Source organism: Parambassis ranga, chromosome 17, assembly GCF_900634625.1.
Source record: "Parambassis ranga chromosome 17, fParRan2.1, whole genome shotgun sequence".
Taxonomy (NCBI): domain Eukaryota; kingdom Metazoa; phylum Chordata; class Actinopteri; family Ambassidae; genus Parambassis; species Parambassis ranga.
Genome location: NC_041037.1, coordinates 8,731,454 through 8,752,664, shown reverse-complemented (window position 1 = coordinate 8,752,664; position 21,211 = coordinate 8,731,454). Strand labels below are relative to the sequence as shown.

At 39.0% G+C, this 21,211-nt stretch overlaps 1 protein-coding gene across 4 annotated transcripts in view; it reads right to left on the bottom strand.

Annotated features, from left to right (window-relative positions):
• pde1cb (phosphodiesterase 1C, calmodulin-dependent b) overlaps positions 1 to 21,211 on the bottom strand; it is a 72,133-nt gene that overhangs the window by 14,844 nt on the left and 36,078 nt on the right. For all 4 annotated transcript variants that reach the window (XR_003671982.1, XM_028426929.1, XM_028426928.1 and 1 more), the window contains 2 exons: positions 2,180 to 2,293; positions 1,167 to 1,349 (listed from right to left, as the gene is read on the bottom strand). Coding sequence is in view for 3 of the 4 variants with exons in the window: in XM_028426929.1 (XP_028282730.1) it covers positions 1,167 to 1,349; positions 2,180 to 2,293 (297 nt within the window). In the remaining variant the exon portion in view is untranslated. The remainder of the gene's footprint in view (positions 1 to 1,166; positions 1,350 to 2,179; positions 2,294 to 21,211) is intronic.

Below are 21,211 nucleotides of genomic sequence, written 5' to 3'. Positions count from 1 at the left end.
CTCAAAGTTTTGTGGGATAGAATAAATATGGAGTTTTACAACAGTTTAACTTCTACATCAGGTTGGATTTGTCATCAGGGCAGGCTGATGTCTTATCTTTTTATTTTATTTTTCTGCACCACACTGCTCCACCTTTCTCAATCCATCCTCCTGTTTCCAATCTTTCTCCATTGTAAAAACACAGTGTCTTCTGTAAAAACAGATTAAGAAAGATTATAGCTTACACGTTCCAGGCTTACTGATTTAAACAAATGCATGTTGCATGTTACTGTGTGATAAAGCACAGCTTTGGAGAGAGAGAGAGAGAGAGAGAGAGAGAGATAGCTGTCTGTAACCCTCTGAATAATGGTGCTTAGCCAGGCTTGCCAAGGCCGTGATGATGTATAGTCGACTCAGGTGAGCGAGCTGCTGTGCAGAGGATGCACGCACATTTCCAAAAGATTGAAATTTTAAAGGGGTTGAGCAGTTTAAAAGGCAAGCAGTGCTGCTTTAAATTGAGAATTATTTCCCTTCCTTTCAGGCTGCCAGACATTTTTTCTCAACCAAGCAACCACCGTACTACTTATGTATAAAAGAATATAAACTCTAATTTCAATATAGCAAAATAAATACAACTGATATTTGAATAAAGAACATGGAAGTTGAATTACCCGTCTTACCTTTGCTTCTTTAACACTTTTTTATTGCATACTGCATAAAGATTAGCCTGGTGAATTTATGATAAGTCATAATGACAACTTTTAATACTAAAACATAAAAAATGAAATCCAACAAACTGTGTAAAAGATGACATTGACCTGAAACAAGCAAGTTTAAAGACTCTGACTTTACAGCCAACTGTTTGTTGCCTGTAAGGTTAGAAAATGTTAATTCAAAACAAACAAACAAAAATGTCAGTAGTGTACATTTGCCTGCAGAAAAAAAAACATTCAATTGTGCAAAAGCAATGTCCTTGCCCATTTGGTATGCAAGGCCAAACTAAAGATGTTGATAGAAATGCTTTAAGTCGCTCTGGGCAATGCTGGGGTTCAACAGTGACAGATTGGTAACTTCAGAAGAGAGGGGCGGGGAGTAATGGAGACAATCAAAATGCATTATTTAGAAGTGATGACTGCATGCTTTTTTGTAACTGTGGTTGTGTTTACGTGCATCGTGCAGAGTCTTACCTCTCCACAAATATGCCAGCCTGAACGGCGTGGACAATACTGCGGAAACGAGGTTTTTCTTCATTGCGTCGCAGCATCAGGCCCATCTGTCTGGTGAAGGTGGAGGCCAGCCAGTCCCGCACCTCCGAAGGCACCGACTCTGACTGGATGTCACTGAGCTCATCCTCTGTGTCCACCAAACGCCTAGAACAAGAGACACAATAAGTGCAGATTCAAAAAAAGAAAGAAAGAAAAAGAAAGATACAGCTTTACAGCCTTACTGAAGTATTTAACATTTATTGAGGCTCTTCTTTCACAGAGGATAAAACTCAAATCCCAGCTCTGTCCGTCAAATAATACCAGCTCTTATGTAACATAGAAACATCTCAGGTCTCTTGAAACACCATGATGTAGAATTCAAATCCAATTGTGTGATATAAATCTCTAAGACGTGCTGTTGTGTTGACATGTGTGAGGATTCAAGAGAAAAGCCTGCAAACCCTCTGAACTGAATATGGCAAAGAGAAAACATTTGCATCACGCTGATAATCATGGTGTTACATGGATTCTGCACCGTAGTAGTTCATCATCCTCCATCCTGGAGTGCTCAGGCCATCGCTGACCCTAATCTGCCTGGATCTACATGATGAGAGGTTTACATAATTCCATAAGCCTGGTCATATCTCTGGTCTCATGGTTCAACTGCTGACATATACTATCAACATAAATACCTTACACATTTACCATGACAACATAATATTTTAACTGAGTATCTTCCAATGTCCAAACTCAATTGTGAATATATAAATTATAAATAAAGGTTATTTATTTATAAATAAATAGAACAGAGCTGATGTTTCACAACATTTCTCAGGCAAAGCAGAGACAGACACTAAATGGGTAAAGTCAATGGACATTCTGATTGCAGTCATCAATTTTGCAAAGCCTGGCCATTGTACATTGCTGTGCTGCTGTTCTTAACAAATGAACCATGTCAGGATTTGTTCCACTGCAGAAAGCTGTCGTTTTCTTACCTCGTCTCCTCGATATAAACAGATTCCAGCACAGACGCTGCATATTCCAGGTTTTTCTTGAGGTCAATGAGGGAAGCCTCTCCTCTCTCCAGTTGCTTCACCAGACATCGTAATCTAAAACAGAGATCCAACAGTCATTTAAGAAATGGGATTACACCCCTGCCATTTTGACATGATAAATTAATTGCAACTGATATTGGATTAATCTTGTCTGGGTTCCTGCTGCTTTTTTTGTAAAACCTGTTCCCTCTGCAAAGTAGGACTGAAACAGACAGCAAACCAAATACAATTTGACCTATAAGCTGGAGTAAATTGTGCTCATAAATATGGAGGCTGTTCCACCCACGCCATGGGACCGAACAGAACAACAACAGCAGAAAAAACTAATTTATAAGAGTCTTTATTATCTGCTCTCCAGCCCTTTTCAAACTGAAATGTGGGACCAGACCAAAAGCTAAATTAGGATGCATATTATAAAGAGATACAATGATTTGTCAAATGGTGGTGAAACTATGACTGAAATTCTTTCTATGTACGCCACACTGGCACTGGTATTTAACATCCTGGATCACGACTGGGACACTTAATTGGAACTGAGCAATCGTTAACATTATTAGTTCCACCTATGATCCAACAGTTGTCAATAGAAAGACTTTCCGTTCTAAAAACACACACACTCATCCATAATGTCCGCAGACTACACTCTGACTCATTTGCATGTGTTGGCGATTTCAGTAAAATGACCTTTAATGTTGCAGTCAGTGCTTTTGTTATGGTATGATAATCTATATTTATCTATTTTAGTGGTAATTTAACTGTGACCTTAGCTCAATGTGTGTTTTCTTCTTCGGCCATAGCAAAAGCCCACGAATAATAGTTTTTTTTTTCTCTACCCTGCAACCTCTTGCAGTACACCACCTGCTGCTGTGCCGGAGGTCACACATTCCCTTTCACAGTGAATGCCCAGAGAGCCTTCGCTTGTTGTTGAATTATTAAACAGAAGGGGAGAGAGAGGAGGAGGTTTGTGATGTACTCATTGATTACATTCCCTGACAGCAGGTACAAATTTTACAAAACAAATATTTCGAGAGAAAATGTCCCAGAAACAGAAATCCATCAGAAATCTCATTATTTATAATGCTATAAAAACAAATCTAATTTCCATATTCCTGAAGGAAAGTCACGTTTACAATGATAAGCAATTTTTACATATTATGATTCTCATTTCTAACACTTACTTATAGTACAGAATCGTGACTGCTAAATTAACCCAACCAACATACTTATGGCCGACAATAATAATGTAATGTAACACTACAGAAGTACCACTGCGGTTTATGGGTAAATTATTAGCTTTACAGGTAAGTAGCATGATGCTGTTAACAGGCTGGTGTTGTAACCAACTCAATCATTCAACCAATCAATTGATAAACAAATAAATTCAAATAAAGTGGGGCTTATTCCTCTGGGGAGCATGAATACAATAAGTACAAGGCACAGCCGCAAATAATAATAATAAAAAAAGACACAAACACAAATGTAATGATAAAAAACATTAAATAACAACAGATGCATCACGTGCTGGTATCTCTGGTAAGTTACTTAGAGCTATTTTAAGAATCACAGGGAAGTGAATGGGTGAAGGGTGAGCTGCAACTCTAGAATCACTGCACATGTGATTTGGATGGCACTAATGATGGTTATTAAGAACAGCTGTGGGCCAGTAAGCCTGCCTGCTAATATACAAGAACAGAGAGAATACCCTGCAGGACCTCGTGGAGAAATCTCCTTGTCAGACTGTTATGCTGCATACAAGGTTGAAATGTTTTCTGCAGATTGTTTGCTTTGTTACTTGTACCACAGTAGTGGCGATTTGCTTGTGTTGAATGCCATTAGGACAGGACAGCAAAAGAAAATCACATTTCTGTTTTTTTTTTGTTGTTATGATCACACAGCTTTTGTTTATCTAACAACAGCTAAGCCTGAATGTCCAATTAATGGTTGTGTTCAATGAAATGATAATTTACTACACGTGGAGCATCCAGCAGGGCTTTGAAGTGAGTCTGAAAAATGGAACTATTAAGAGAAAGATTTCTTTCTTTTTTTGCAATAAAGGATAAAAAATCCAATACAGCCATTCAAACTTCAGCTTTGTAAAGAACAACAAGAAAGAAAGAAAGACTTGTGATGATACACTGGATGCCAGGGCAAAAAATAAATAAATAAATAAATGAAGGTCTTTGCCAACCAAAAGGAAACTGGCTCGACTCACCTGCTGCCATTACTATGGGAGGTTAATAGTGCAGGTCAGCACCCAAATAGCTCCTAGGGCTCAGAGCCAGCTGATAAAAATGCCAGAGGCAAAGCTGGAACAGCCATGTAACTTACTCAGGCTTAAAACTGAGGGTATGAAGTAATTCCTTTTAATGTTATAACAACAAAACAGCATGAAGTGTCATTTTTGTCTAGCACAGGAACAGTAGGCCACACAAGACTGAACAAAACTGTTAGTAACAGAGAAATCTAGATGAAGGATTAGGATAGTTTGGGGCGATCAAATGATACTTTTACAGATTTTGTCCAATCATTCCAATTAGTTAACATACATTTCAGATCCAGATGGTTTGTATGTGAAGAGACCATTTATTAATCATCTCCGATAAAGCAGATAGACTCTCCAGCTTTAGTACTGTGGAGCAGCACCATGCAGACAGAGATATAAATGTAAATACTGTCACTGGTGAGCCAATATTAACATAAGCATATACAGAAAGCATAGCCATGAAAGAAATTTTGCTCAAACTACCATCCTGTGTAAATTGCTTATACATATACATGAGCTATATAGTTGACAGTAGTGAAAAATATAGTAAAGGCAGAGGATTAAGTTGGCACTGTATGTGACTTATGCAGGCATGTGAAAAAAATAACATTGCATTGACTTGAAAAAGACCTATTATGTTGAATAAAATACAAAAATTAAAGTGAAAAAGTGCAAAACCATTTACACCCTCACATCCACAACATTAGAATGAGGGGTTCCAGTTTAGGTATCAATGATGAAAATCAGCAGGTGAGATCAGAGCCTGTGTGTGGGTGGATTTCTTTCTTTGTTTTCCTGGTGTGGTATCATGAAAACGTCAACAGGAGAACCTCGAATCAGGTGTTAGAGTTAGCCTGTTTGAAGCAGCAGAAGTCATTTTCAGTGTTACTGATGTAGGCTACCCACAATGCCTCCATCATCATTCTGCTGCATGCAGTGTTATCAACACTGCAGCTGCAGCTGGAGTCAGACATCGCTTAACATGTGACAATGGTGAAGGATTTGATATCAAATGGAAAAACAGAAACTGAAACTGTTAATGAGGCAATCTGTAAACTTGGTCTGATGAGGGTGGCAGCATCTGGAAGCAGCCAAACTAATCTACACACACTCCTTCGAGTGCACCACAGGGGTGAAGCTGCTACAACAAGCCTCACAGCTGCATTAAAGATCAAACATTCAGTGACTGGATTCAAGTAAACTCAAGACGTGACTGATGCACAAAAACAAAAAACAAAAAATCTTAGAACCACATGCAAGTGGCTGAAAGAACTGTGTGTGCAACATTGTTGTACTCTAAGCAGTGCTGCACTATTAAGAATCCTTTTTAGTCAATACTCACTGCTGCTCTTTGTGAAAAATAACAAAAAAAAACAGATTTCTCTGTGAATTGCTCCTCTAATAAGGTGGATTTGAAGTAGAACGTCGATTTGGTTGGTGTTTCTTTTCCACAATTGTTAGGGCATTTATGTGAAAGAGTGGGTCTTTTAAAGACCCTTTTGTGCACACTATACTGTACATCAGACACTCACAAATCTCTTCTTTTGTTAGTCAGAACAACATGGTGTCATCTGCAGACGTGTGTACACAGCTCCCCACCCTGACCAGCTCCAAAGGCCAATGTCCAGACTTTCCAGACTTATGTTACTTCTACTGTTTGACAGGTCAATATTTCATGGGGTAGCTGCAGTCGGGCAGGGTCAGCTGGTGGAGCCTGACCGGTAGGAGCTACAAAATCCTGGCATGTGTATGTGAGCTGTCACGATGTGAAATGAGGGAGCACCAGCACATTAAATGAGTCATACAGACCTTTGTCCCTACAAAGATGGATTAGCACACTTTTTTATGTTGTTCGTCTTGACTGCAGAGGTCAGGTGGGAAGAGAGCTTTAACATGAGCATGAGAACTGTAAATCTGGACATAAAGCAGAACATATATGTGTCTGTGTGTTTTTAATTATGAGGTAAATATCAACATTTGGGATTTTTTTAAGTTCTCTCTAGGACAAGAAACAATAATTACTTGGACAAAATAATTTAACTCCTCATATCACTAATATTGCCTCAGTTTAATTTTCTTCTCTAAATTGTCAAATTGGAGTAGCCGCTCGTTTAAGCAGGTCAGTGACAGAGTACAGCAAAGACACGAGCCTCCAGCTGTTTGCCTCTGTATCTGAAGATGAGAGATTTATTTGTTTTCACTCATAGTGCTGAGCAGGGAGCACAGAGAGGAGATTAGTGTTGGAATTCAGGTTGAGGCTGTTTTTGTCCTCTATTCTTTTTGCCTCCAGTTCTTTGGCCTCAACTGACCCTCTCAGATGAAAGAATGGAAAATAAATCAAAGGACTGGAGCGATCTGGTGTCAAACTACAGCCACCCGGTTGACTACTGTGGGGCTCCACAATGCTCACCCTCTCGACAGCTGTTGTGACAGCCAGAAGTGAACATGAAAAAAGGGTAAATTAAACAGCAGAGGGTAACGTAGCAACTGCTTCCTCTAACAATTGCTTTGTCATTCAAGCAAAAGAAAAAAAAGCATGACCACTGGGAAAAAAATGTAGAAATGAAATGTATCCCATTGTAACCTAACATCATCATAACAGGCCCATTTCTGCACTGAGAAGCTGCAGCAACAGCCTTATTTTCCACACAGCAGAACACAGCAGAGGGATAAATGGGGCTGAGGGGAATGAGAGTACTGCCAGGATGCAAAAATTGGTCACCGCCTGTGTTCCAATGACATTCTAGCCTAGACGGTGTGTAATCAATGGCCTGGGGTCAATGTAATCACCCAGGGAGATTAGCGTGCTTTCAGGGAACACACGCAGGTTTTGGGCTGATAAGCGGAACAAGGCCTGTAAAAACATGATGACTCAGTTAAGCCGTGCTGCCACATATTCCGCAGCCTCCACCGTGATTTGTGACTGCAGCACGGAGGAGGCTCATCAATAAAATACTGCAGTCCTGGGACATCTATGTTTTGACAAGACAGATGGGGTGAAGCATCAATCAGAAAAATAATATAATATGAAATTGGTGTCTAATAAACAACAACAACACAACTGCTCACTGTTTAGCTTAGAGTTGATTTTTATTGATTATGCTAAACAGGACAGTTTTCCAATTGTTGCTTTTATCAGATCTATTGGTGTCTATCTATCTTTGCCAGGGGGCTAAGATGCCACATAAAAGGGAGTACTATTGGTGCAGAAGGAAGTAAGAATAGAGACAAGAAAAGAAAGTGTGTGTCAGCACAAACTATACAATCCTGTTGGTCAAAAGAAAGGTTTTTAAATCCATATTACCATGCTCTTTGTTGAATAAATAATATGACAATTATGGAAAAAGTCTGCAAAACACCAGCAGAGTTTTCACACTGAGCCGTCTTTTTCATTAAAGAATAGCAATATGTTCCTTCGGTGCTCCTAATGATAAACAATAAACAAATCTGGGAAAGAAGAAACATTAAATTAATTGCCAACCTGAGATTTAGTAACATCAAGGACAGAAAAGAACAAGCCTGTAAGCCCCATTAGAATGTCCTAAAACTCCTCCCTCCTCTCTTATTGAGCGCGTTGCTATGGAACGTGAGCTAAATGCCTTAATTGTATGTAAATAAAAATGTTAATGTGACGCCCACACTGAGCGTTGGTGGCCATTCAAGTCTTGAGTGGAAACAGCCAGTGCAGCCGGCTCGGGCTGAATGCTTCTGCTGCCGAAGGCTCTAAATAAAAGTACGAATACATCACATGCAGAGCACGCTCACTGAGCAATATTGGTAACTCCTCCCAAAAAACTTCCAATATCTGTTCTAAACAAAGCCTCTCCCGTGGGAGGTTCCAAATGACAGATGTGACAAGAATGGCGTGGGACAGAAGAAACCTTAAAAAAGATCAGTGGTTGGCTGAATGCAGCCCACTCATGTCAAAGTCTGCCAATCAAATCCATAAGATGGAAGTTAAAAAAATCTTCAACAATGCTATGAGCATCAAAAACAAAGAAAGAGAGAGAGAGAGAGAGAGAGAATCCTTCACAAAGCTTTATTCATATTGTATGTGAAAGGGCTTCAATGGTTTCCTTTTAATGCAACACAAAGACATCATAAGTCTGTAACATTACTACAGAAGCAAAAGACATTGAGTAAACTCTGCAATATATTTACTCTTCAGCATCTTTTACAGAAACTCAGGAGCTATTTCAAGAATCTGCACTCATCACTTCTTCTCTGATCACAGACAATGAACAAAATTAACCATACTCTGACATAACACACAACAAAAATAACACCAGTGGACCCAAGCTGGCATGATGCTATTATTGCAATAGTATTTGAAAGCTCCAAAAGTTTATATTATTAGCATTGATTTGGGTGCCTCCTACTTCCTGGTAAAGGTAATTCAGTATTGCTTTTATTTATAGCCATAACAGTAAAATCCATTCGCTAACACCATGAAGGGGTGCACATGGTCTGCAATGATGTTTAGCCATGTCTCACAGTAACAACATAAAGTTTCCCGGTAAAACACCAAGCACCAAGCTTCACACTGCCTCATGCCTCATTCACAGACCTGAGAAGAAAATCTGATCAAACCAAGTCACTTTGTTCCATTCTTCACTATCCAGGATTCACATAAAGCCTCTGAGGCAAATATAAAAATGTTTCTAGCACACAACGCTGCAGCATGCATACAAAGCTGAAACATTATGCTGCTATCAGTTGACTTCAACCTTGCATACCTCTACTTCAATGTAATATGGAGCCTACAGCATTTAAACTTTGGTTCAAAGCTGTTCCAGGCAGGTTTTTGTTGGAAACTAATCTTATCTAAAGGACAAAGCAACTGAGTCCACCTTCACCTCAGTGGTGGTAATCCATGTGTCTAGTTAAACACTGGTATGCAGAGACAGTGCACCATGAGTCATTTAAATTCAGTATAATAATAATAAAAGCACGTGTGCTTTTTGGTCATACCAATGTGGACCATAAAGCAGTAAAGAAATCCAGCTTCAGCACACAGTGAGTCAATGAGAGGCGATGAACCATTTGGCAACAGCAGAGGGTGGGTGTTTGATTTACCAGCAGCCAAGTCATCATTTTAAAAGGTTGAGCATTCATCTGCCATATGGGCGTTTATCGTCCCGCTTAACTCTGTATGTATTATCTAAAAAAATAATAAAAAAAAAAAAATTATCCGAGCTCCATGTGGAATAAAGTAATATAAATTCACAATGCAACCCAAGAATCTTAATTCATACACTACCTCCGATATGGAAACGGCAAGATTGACTCCACATGCACAATAATGGTGCAATATTGTCCCAAAAAGAACAATAGTGCCTGTTTGTTTAAAACATCCTAAATTTGGCAGTTGTTGAGCTATTGTACTCCAAGCAATTGTTGAGATTTGGCAACACATCAAGGCTACACTGTAGCTTGATGGACAACGAAGATCAGCCAAATTATCTGCAAGATCTCAGCTCATCTTATTGCAGCTGCTTCTTACTTCGAAAGTATCTAAATTATAGTGCACTGGTATTATCCTTTGGTATTTATATTTTTGAATCCCCATAATATTTTAGGAAATAAAAGTGGTATGAGAATTCATTTAAAGAAGCACCGAGGATGACAATGCAAAGGTTCTTAAATTGTAGTACCTCATCTCCTATTATGACAGACCACATAAAGAGACAAGTTTGGGTTTTAAACAGAGATTATAGAGGTTAAAGCTGTGAGTATTAAACAAACACATTACATGTATGAGTGGTTCCACTATCTTATGTGGGTTAAGGAGCAACTGTGTTTGTATTTGCGTTGTGCCTGCAGCATTCAGAAGCCTTCCTAAATCCAAACTACATTTCCTTTAATCCCAGTAAGTGATTTGTGAGTTCTCAGAAGTCATTTGTTCTGCAGGGAAATAAAAACAAAGCAAACAGCTTAACAAAGTACAGTCAGTATGTACGCAGTCGTGCAGCACAATGACAGTCAGTGCTGTGTCTCACAAATATCAAACTTTTTGTACTTTACTGTTTGTGTGTTGGTGTGGTTTACAAAAACAAGTAGAGTAGGCAACACCCAGTAGTGCAGCTGAGAGCCAGGAGGAGACTCTGACTTCCTTAAATCACACAGTAACACAGAGTTGGCGAAGCTGAGAGGAAAAAATTACCCTTAAAGGTGGTGTACTGGCAAGTTTACTGCATAAGTATATTACAAAGAGTAACGTAACACAGATTAAGTAACCATTTTGTTCACATGGCATACTGGGTTTAATCTGGGATTAAGGTTCAGAATAGTTGGTGTAAGAAAGAAATTATTTGAAATCTGAGTCCAAGAGCACATTTGTGTCAAATAACAAAATAAAGATATTCCTTTGAAGCAATCCAGAGATGTTGATCATGTTTGAAGAATAGAACGTCACAGCGACCTCCACCACGAATGCATTCCTAACATTGTCTTTATAAGACCTGGATGGACAAACCATTCGGCAGTGGCCGTCACCAGCCTGTAGGCATGAAAATCACTTAGAAACACTGCGAAAAACATGTTCCAAAAAAATACATGAAAACTTGAAAAAGCAGATACGGCCAATTAAAACTGTCTCCATGACTTCATACCATTAATTAGCAGAAGAGGGGAAAAAAACAGCAGCGAGGGAGCTGAGGTCAAATAGAAGCAAACAAACGAGTGGTAAAAATGCGAGCTTACTGGAACGTAGACACTGAGGAGCTGCATAATTAAGGATTTAATGGACTCAGTAATGACTGTACTTTTGTCTGCCTTTTGTTTTAGGTCTCAAGTGACAGCACGGAGAAGGATTTCAGTAATGCATTCTACAAAAAGCATTTTTTTTGTAGAAAACAGATTATTTGACATTGTACCAGAGGGAGCCAGTATTTACTGGTGAAACAAACATTTAGTTGGTTTAAACCCAGATTTGAGATGTGAATGTGTATCATGCTGTCTGGAAAGGATTTTCAAAGCTGCATTGTAAGTGGCTGACAGGTGGTGTTATGGAGCCCTCCTGGTTTGGAGATTAATGTTCCAGATGAACATAAATGGCTCCTTTCTGAGGATGTCTCATGTGAAAATATTTGTCCTGTGCACTCCTTGCCTCATTAAACTCTATAGCTGTGCTTAGTCCTGGGTGTTTCATCCTTTACACAGTTGTTCTGCAGATTGTCCTCTGTGTGTCAAAGGCCCAGTTTGGGTAACCACAAGTGCTCCTCCATTGCATCTGTACCTTCGGTCCCCTCTGTCCTTAGGGGGGTCAGAGCCCATATGGTTTACAGCTTTGCTTCTTTATAGTGACATACTTATTACATTAGCAATAAGGGGTGGTTGGTCTCAAATGTGGTCAGTAAGTTAGGTAATAGCTGTAATATAGAGTTATGCAATTATTACATGACTGACTGTTCTAGCATTCGTTTTCTTAACGTTTCAATAAAGGGGCCAAACACATTATATCCTTGAATTTTTGGCAAAGGTTTGATTCTCTAAAGGACTTTGTGGTTTGTATTCACCCATCCATGACATAGATTATTTAATGATCAGACCTACTTTTTGTTTGTAGCAAGTAACATCCATTTCTCAAGTCAGTGCAAGTTAAACAGGCCTTGCTGTAAGATTGAAAATCACCTAAACAATTGTATTGTGTGAATCAAGATAAACCACTTCCTCTCTGTTATGCTAACATTGAGGTTTTGTCACTTTTTCCCAATAAAACTATTGTTTTTTTAGGTAGTGCAGGGAGTACACTATGAACAATGGAAGCAACATGTAGTTCATATTTGCATAAATATTTGGAAGCACCCAGATAATATGCCTGTCTTATTCGCTCTATTGATTAACAAAGCCAGCAGAGTGAAGCAGCTCAATCAAATGTTTAACACGCCGCTGCACAGGAACTCAAGTCCACTAAAGTGCAACAGACAGTTAGACATTTGAAATTACAGAAACCTTGGTGTGGAATCAAAGTTCACTGGCCTGACACAAAACAACCCAACTGTACTAATTGACCTCACTGAGAGTCTGCACGACTTCTGTCACTCCAACAATTCACATGGGAAAACGACAAACATCAGACGGTGCTGGAACATTAATGTCCTTCTCTCCAGACTATGCCATCCACTAAAGCCACAGGACAACGCCTTCTTTTCCTTGCCATATGTGTCATTATGGAGTGCACTATAAATGAGCTGACCACTAATAAAGTCCTGCTATAGTATTCTTAGTGATTCGTCCAGGAAAACTATACACAGAATACACTACTGCCTTTCCTTTATCCTTTTTCATTCTATTCTATTCTATTCATTCTATTCCAACAGCCATACCTACAGTATGAGTGGTACGGTTAGACATGCTCTGTCCTATGACATGTGTGACATGTGTCAGTGCTGGGAAGTAATCCCCCAGCACACTGCAGTGCATGAGTTATGTAATCTGACAGATTAAAATCTATCCCTATCTATAGGAGACAGTGACACAGAAGATTTGTCATGTTGAGTATTTTTTATTTTTTTTGCCCACTACATAGTGTTTGAAGCAGTAAACGTTTTATGACCCCAACTTTTAGCCAGCTACTGCAATTTAATTGAAGTGTGACAAAAAATTTTCCAACATTACACTCACAGAATGTTAAGGAACAAAATGTCACTTTCAAAATGTTCAATATATTTATTGGTGGAAGAGCATCTATGAGCAGGTTGTTTGGTAAAAAAACCTGTCACACCTCATTTTCACATAGCTTTAGCCACCCAGAAGTCCATCTAATCCCACTTTATTTTTTTTCTTTTGTGAAATGACAGAAACACTAGATTCTAGAGAGACTATTTGAGGAAGTTGGAATTAGAAGTTAACTAGCTTGTACCAACTGCATATATAAAAATGTAAACACTGCTTAAAGGCACTAATTATACATTTGATGGCACTGTTTGATGTGCTAATTCAGTGTCTTGTAAGACTGATGCTAGAGCATTCATGTCAAAGGTCAGCAGCTGCACTGACGGTTGCATGGAATTTAGAGAATCTAATCCTAAACTCTGGTACTTAGATTGTCCATCTGGGACACAGGGGCTTTCAGTTACAGTATTGACCTGTTGTTCATTTACATTCAGAATCACCTCCAAACACTAGATACAACAAACAGTTACATTCATGAAAACAGAATATATGGACATCTTGTCCCACATAGGACAAACTGTTAACGTGTTACATTTATGGTAACAGAAGAATTGGATTTACTACCTAACATTATCCAAACATAGGACCAATATAGCCAGGTAGATTGGAATGCAGGGGTACAAGCAACGCAACAGATCATTAGTCAGGAGTCTGGGGTTTGAGTCCCCCTGACACAGAGAGCTGCTTTGTTTTCACTTGCTGAGTGTTATCTGTTACCTGTAGTTGGAGTTAGGTATTTAAAACTGCTGGTTAAGGTTAGGCATTAAGATCTGTGTAAGGGGTAAGTTAAATGGTTTGTCCTAACACATATAACAATTCCCTTGCATTTTGGCTGCTATCGCTACGACTCCCTGTCCCTATAAACACAAAGAGGAGGCCAGAGAAACTAGGACGTTCTGAAACATTGACTGACCTCATGTTAGACCTCCTAGTGGGGACAACAAGGTGAAAAATACAAACCGATTTACTGCCTGTGTAGTAGTTTATTTGTTTAGGTCACAGAGGAAAAACATATGCTGTATTTTGGGATCTGATTTGATTGGTAGAGTCACAGCAATTTTGGACATTAACGACCTCTCACTTATATTTTTGGATCACAAGGAGGGGGAAACAAATTTTAGCCACTTAAATCAAAAGAGGTAGCAGTCAACATCCAAACAACATCACAAATTCATGACATTCCACCTGAAATCACACGAAACACCATATAATGTTTTGTGTACTCTAGGACTGAGTCATCAAAGTACCAACTGGAAGAGAACTCTTCTACTGTAAATTGTTTTTTGATGATGCTTTTCAAAGAACGAAAAGAATTACAGCCTCTGTCTGACTTGTTAAGTAGCTGTAACTGAAGACTGGCTGGGACCCGAGGTTAAAATGACCACCAACATTTGAAGAACAGTTGCAGAAATTTGCTCAAGACATTTCTTTCACTGTCTTCATAGATATGCAAAGACAGATGGAAAACAAAATGCCGGACTGCAGCACTTGCCAGAGGCGAGTAAGTCACATACAGAGAGGACTAAAACTTGAGAATGATTTTTGGTGTGAAAAAGGCTGAATAAAAATGATACATGCTGTTGTGACCCATGTTTACTCATGTTTTGTCTGCTCATAGTGATCTCCACCATGTCCCCAGTTCATTACAGGGTCATTAAATATCAGTAATTCACTTACAACAATCTAATAAGGTAAAACCAGATTTTCAAAAGGTCATTGAATTCCCATGTCAGATGAGTCATGCAGGCCAGAGATTAAAAAGGCTTTCTGCCAGTCTCAGCCACAAAGACAAACACAAACACACACTCACGCTCATATACTCATATATAAAGTTGTGAAGCTGCAGGCGGTGGTAGAGTTTGCAAAAGTAATTTTGAAAGTATATGTTTCACTGCTTCGAATCCCAACTGGTTTCATGAATCACAGTGTGGAGAAGGAGGTCTTCCTCCTCAAACTGCCACCAGCGTGCCCTTAGGCAAATCAATTAACCCCACACTGCTTTATTAATGCTGCTCAGTGGCCAAAATTTAAAAAAAAAAATCCAGAAATATGAGGCAGCAGATGTCTGTAATGAAATTAATGTTAAGTAACTAGATGCCGACAGTCTAAACAAGGTGATCAGAATATTCAGGATAAGAGAAATCCCACAATGAAAAAGCTACAAAAGTAGCTCCCCAGTTACAAACATACACATTATCAGATCTAATTGCTGTGCAACAGTTTAAACTTCTTAATAACCTAAGAATAGCAATTAACTCAGGAACAGCCTGGTTTCACAATCAGATGTTATTTTTAGGAGCCATTCCAGCACTGATTAGCCATCGCCACACTGGATGCCAACAGCAGGTGTCATTGCCAAATTCTACCGCTACAATTTTTTAATGTGGATTCTTTCCAAACCGATGTGCACACAGCAAACACAAGTTGCCGAATAACAACAACCAAATTAGGGCTGTTGAGATGTGTGAGATGTAACAAATTAAAATCATAATTACAGCAAAAGAAGTGAAAGTAAATAACTTGATGAATGTGAATAAAGCCTACAGAAGAAGGATGGAGGGTAGTTCACAGAGAGAGAAAGGACATTGTGTTTTTGGCCAGCTCCCACTGAGATGTGAGGTAATTTCCTTGGATAGATGTAAATTACATTAGACAGGCATAAACAGCGCTTCAGTGGCAGGCAGTGAAATGTATTAAAAGTAATGAGTAAAAAGTGGAAAATTAATACATTTACAAACAATTCATAAAATATGTAATGTATGATAGGTATGTTGAATTCTATATAAACCTTGTGCAAACTCACACATAAATGTCTGTGTGGCCCTCACTGGGATGTGTGTTGAGTGGTAATATAGGTTGCAGAAGTTCAAATAGTAGCCAACACAAACTAAAATCTCTAAAAAACTAAAACGTCGGAGAATATAAATGCCTGAAGATACCTGCAGTGACTACATCGGATTATACAGTTCTACTTTTTACAGACTTCTCAGGTTAAGAGTGTGTGGGAGTGAGGTTGTTTTGAAATCCTGGATACTGCCTCCGTAGCACACCTGTTTGGATAAATAAAAGCCAAAGTAATCCAGCCTCCATTCATTGTAAAATAAAAACAATGCAAAAAAGCAATATGGTCACATTTTCACGGCACACCAGTAACAATAAGAAGTCTGTTCATGCTTAAAATTCATATTCTTAAATGCTGATGTGCAAAAAGCATCACAAATGACAAAGATGCACAGTCCTTTCATGGGTGACTTCAGTGTATGTGTTATCTTTTACAGAAGACCAACAAGCCCCAAGAAGTGTAGATGTCAAGGTTGTTGAAAGAGGACTGGGCTGACATAACCTTAAACCGTACGTGCTGCTATATGCTTGAAGCAAAAGGGGCTGAGGTGACTTATAGGCGCTCAAACACTCAAACACACACACACACACTCAAATACAAACACACAAACTCACATGGGTCAGAAGGCTAACTCAATGAAATAGGAGAGGCAGAGAAAATAGTGCTTTCAATTAGATTATCTGTTTGACTCTAAGCCAGCGCACCAGCATAATAACAGATGCATAATACTGTGAGTCTATCAGAGATTATTACAGCAGTAATCCAGAGATTGTAATAGCCAACTATTGCTGCTACTGTGACAATGAAAGCAGGTGTAGCAACACAGAAAACTGCCATATCTAAACCACAGTGTCTCTTCTCTTTTAAGTTGTATTACCTCTGTGGTGTTGTTGGAGGTCAGATATGTTCACTGAAACACATGAAGATAATTTGGGTTAAAACATAAAAGAGAGGGGGAAACGAGGAGAGAGGGGGGAGACAGGAATATCACAGCTGTCACTGTCCTTGTCCTTGTCACACACACACACACACACACGTACGGAAACACACAACCACATAGATGGATCAATAAAAGCTGAAAAGTGGTGCACAGTGGTAAGTGAGGTCATCGCTGATCTGTCCTTCAACCCCTGGACAACCAAGGACAACAGAGTGCACTTTATTTGGCAATGCACCACTTCACACAGGCACACATGCACTGTGCACAAACACAAACAGAGATTATTCCCAGTAAACCAATTAAGTCCAGTCAGAGTGGCCTGAATAATTCACTGCAGTTCACTATTTCAGCATTTCAGTCCATAACTGCGTCTGATAGAATGTTACCACATGTATGTCAAAATACTGAGCTTCACTGAAAAACACACTAAAAACAGACAGAAATATGTGATTGTAGTGTACTGAAATTTTTATCTAACTGAACATCCACTGCTGTAAAGTTTTACTCCATCCTGACTAAACCATGAACCACAGAAACAAGGTGGAAAAGCAAGTTTCTTCTGAGCTGCACAATTTATAAAGCAGTTAAATGATTTAGACTGAAAAAGCTGTTATTGATATCATTTTCCATCATTCTGCTGTTTTTTTGTTTAATGTTTATTTACATGACAGTTACTACTACATACTAATGTGAACAAAGTGGAGTAAACTCTCTCCTTATACTAAAAATACCTGGTTTCAGATTATGCACATTACATTTGTTTAATCAGGATTTGTGCTAATCAGGAGATTCGGGAGGATTCCTGTTGTGCCAAAAAGTGATCGTTTGCCAAAAAGTGATTTCCATCGCAGGAGCACGCACAGAGCCTTAAAGCCGCATCACTGACTGGAGCGGTAAAATTAAATATAGCAACAGAATCAGTGGTGACGAAGGGCAGCAAGAGGCCAGGTGGAGCCGAAAAGTCCAGATTAAAGGTAGGGTAGGAGATTTTATTCTGAAGCACTTTTTCACCAAAACACACCATTAATCACAAATATCCATCTGTTTCCTTTAGAAGTGTAACATATTACATCTTTATGAATTGAAGATATTGTTAAAGTGAAGTGTTTCTTACCAACATGCCTGAACTTACACCCAATAAAAAGGCATTTTAAGAGCTAGCTGCTGTTTCATCTATTCATATTTCACCTCCATGGAAAAAGTGGGCCGGTTTAGGCATGAAACTCCTGGGCTGAAAACGTGGCCCTGGCCAAGAGTGATGCACTACAGCAGTGCAGAGCAGCCTGGTACATTGCAGGGACAGTTGTAAAGACACTGTCTGCTGTCAGTTTAATTTGTAGAGAGTTGCATAGGCATTTAAGAAGTTACAGGAAAGCTTTGGCACACACAGACAGAATGTTCTTCCAAACTTCATCATCCTAGAAGACACAGGAAAAAACACCCAAAGCCACTGTGGCTGTGTGTAAACATGTGATATATGTACAAAGTCCCAGTTTGTTATCTTTCAGTGTTATCTGCATTTTCCTTATTCAAAAACTTCTAACCAGCTGTCTTTAGAAGCAACAAACTAACAAGGCAACCAAGTTTCTTTCTTCTTTTTTTTGTATTAGGGATTACACGGTCCTTTTACTGGCCCTGTAACACCAAATTAAAAATCACATGTCTACTCTATAGACAGTCAAGATTGATGACAACTCCATCTTTTCAAGGACAAAGTATCACCTCACATCACCTCACATATCAGTAAGGGAGGAAAATGTGATCTCAGTGACTCTGACTCTGTGTTTGAAGGTGACAAGTATTTCTGAAAATGTCGGTCTTCTGGGAGTTTCACCACAACTCTGGATAGTTTATGCAGAATGGTGTGAAAGAAAACACCAGCAGACAACAGTTCCGCAGAGGGAAACAACCAGAGTAAAATGGAGAGAAGAGACATTGCCACACTGATTCAAGGGGAGGAGGTGTGCGGTGGCTCAGATAGCAGCTCCTTACAACTGTAGTGAGAACAGAAGCATCTCAAAATGCATACACTTCACAACCTTTAGGCAGATTGGCTACAACAGCAGAGAAATATTGGGTTCCACTAGTGGCAGCCAAGGACAGAAACCTGAGGCTGCAGTGGATACAAACAATTCCTGTGTGCACTACAGGGTACCATCTTCTAATGGCTGCTTCTAGAGGGAAAATGCACCATGTCTCAAAGTCATTTTAATCTCTGCTGGACTTTACATGGTCCCTCAGTCATCTAATCTGAATCTAATAGATTACACCTGGGATGTGGCAAAACACAGCTGACAAATCTGTGCAAATTATGTGATACATTCACATGTCAACATGGGTGAAACTCTCAAAGGAATGTAAAGCTATTTTGAAAGCAGAGGAAGGCTCTGCCCAAAATGTGTATTGTTAAGTGCTGTTGCACTGATGCTAGTGTATTTTTCTTCTGACAAACAGTAAAGTTGTTGGGGGCTTGTTTGTTGATTCAGATAATATTCAGTTTTTATTCTCTGCCCTTCTCACCTGTGAACACCAACATGCACAAGAGAACCATTTATTTAGTCAGTCAGGTCAGTCACACTAGCGGTGATGAGCTATGTTTGGGTAGTCAGTGAATCATGGAAGGAAACCTAAAATGTCAGTTTTAGATTTTGTAAAGATCCTTTTCGTGTAAAATAATCAGCATGACAGACATGTATTAGATTTCTTTGATACCAGCACTGTTGTTTGTGCCTTGGTTACAGTAGTCAAGCAATTCCACCAAAATCAAACTATCTCTTTAAGCCATCTTGAAGTGTCTCCATCAAACACCATGGTTACCAAAATTAGCATGCCATTTATGACTCAATTAAGCTTCATTATATACAGCAGGAACAAACAGCAGTGTGGAGATGAGAGGATTGTCAAGCCCACTGGATACTCCTCTCCATCCTCGTGTCCCCCAGGGTCACTTATTTATCTCAGAGTTCTGAACTAGGAAGGCAGGTTTTAGTTAGAAACAACCAATTGGATGAGTCTTTGCTAATGAAGTGCAAATAGGGTGGAGAGGTTCTCACTGTACAGCGTGGAATATAATAGCTAAATAAAAAGCTCTGCATGCAATTAACCAAGACACCTAATGCATAGAACTGGTGTATATTATTATATATACCAAACATGTAAATAAAGAGCTTGCATATGGTATAGATTGCTTTTTTTAAGGTAGAAGTGCAATACTATATTATTGTGCAATATAATATTCAGTAAATAAGGAAGACAAAACCAGTGGGGAGCGAAAATGTGCATACTAAAATGTGAAAAAACATTGAAGATCTAATAACACTTTCTACAGCTCTAAAAATATCTTGTTTGGATGGATAAATAGAAAAAATAATAAATACATTTTCACATGTGAGAAGCTACAACCGCCTTCAAATAATGGTTCAATGATTATTGCATATGAAAACATTAATTTTCTGTCTATTTGTTGAATCAACTGGTTTGTTTACAGCTCTTGTCCAAACTTATACTTATTGAAGAAAAGCTGACAGAAGGATGTGATCACTATTAAGCAAACCAGGCACATGAGCCTTTTAATCTTGGTTCCCATGAATCTCAGTGTATAACTGTGAACTACTGCACTGAAAGTTTATTTTCTGGGAAGGATGTTTAGTCCGGCTTGTCCAAAAGAGTGTAATAAAAGCTATGACAGAAAACAGATTCCTCAGTGCGTCACTGGTGTGACTTCCAGCTTTCCTCTCAGATTATCATCAAAGAAAACACCGGCAGGTTTATTCACATGCTTGCACATTTGTGTAAAAATAATCCAAACACACACACAAAGGCAAGAACAATGCAGTCACACAAACAGTAGCACACAGCCAAAGTGTTTATTAATGTTGTTGCATCTGACAAAATCTGACAAAAGAGCTTTCTACCAAGTGACAGACAACATGTTTCACTTTACGCCAAATCCCTCACTGTCCACTGTTTACATAACAGCAATAAGCTGCAAAGCACCACATCACTAATCAAGCCATTATCTGCTTGGCTATCATCCTGTAGCAGCTAACAGCATGTTTATTCCAAAACAGTTAACACACTATTTTTAATCTGCTTTTTATGTACCTGCAGCTACAATCAGAATAACATAATGACAGTGTATTTGTAATTTGTAACATGTGGTTTTTGTTTTTCTGTACACCATGTGCACATTAAATCACATGAGCAAGACTGCATACCCAGACTTTGCTGTGATATACTTTATGGGGCACA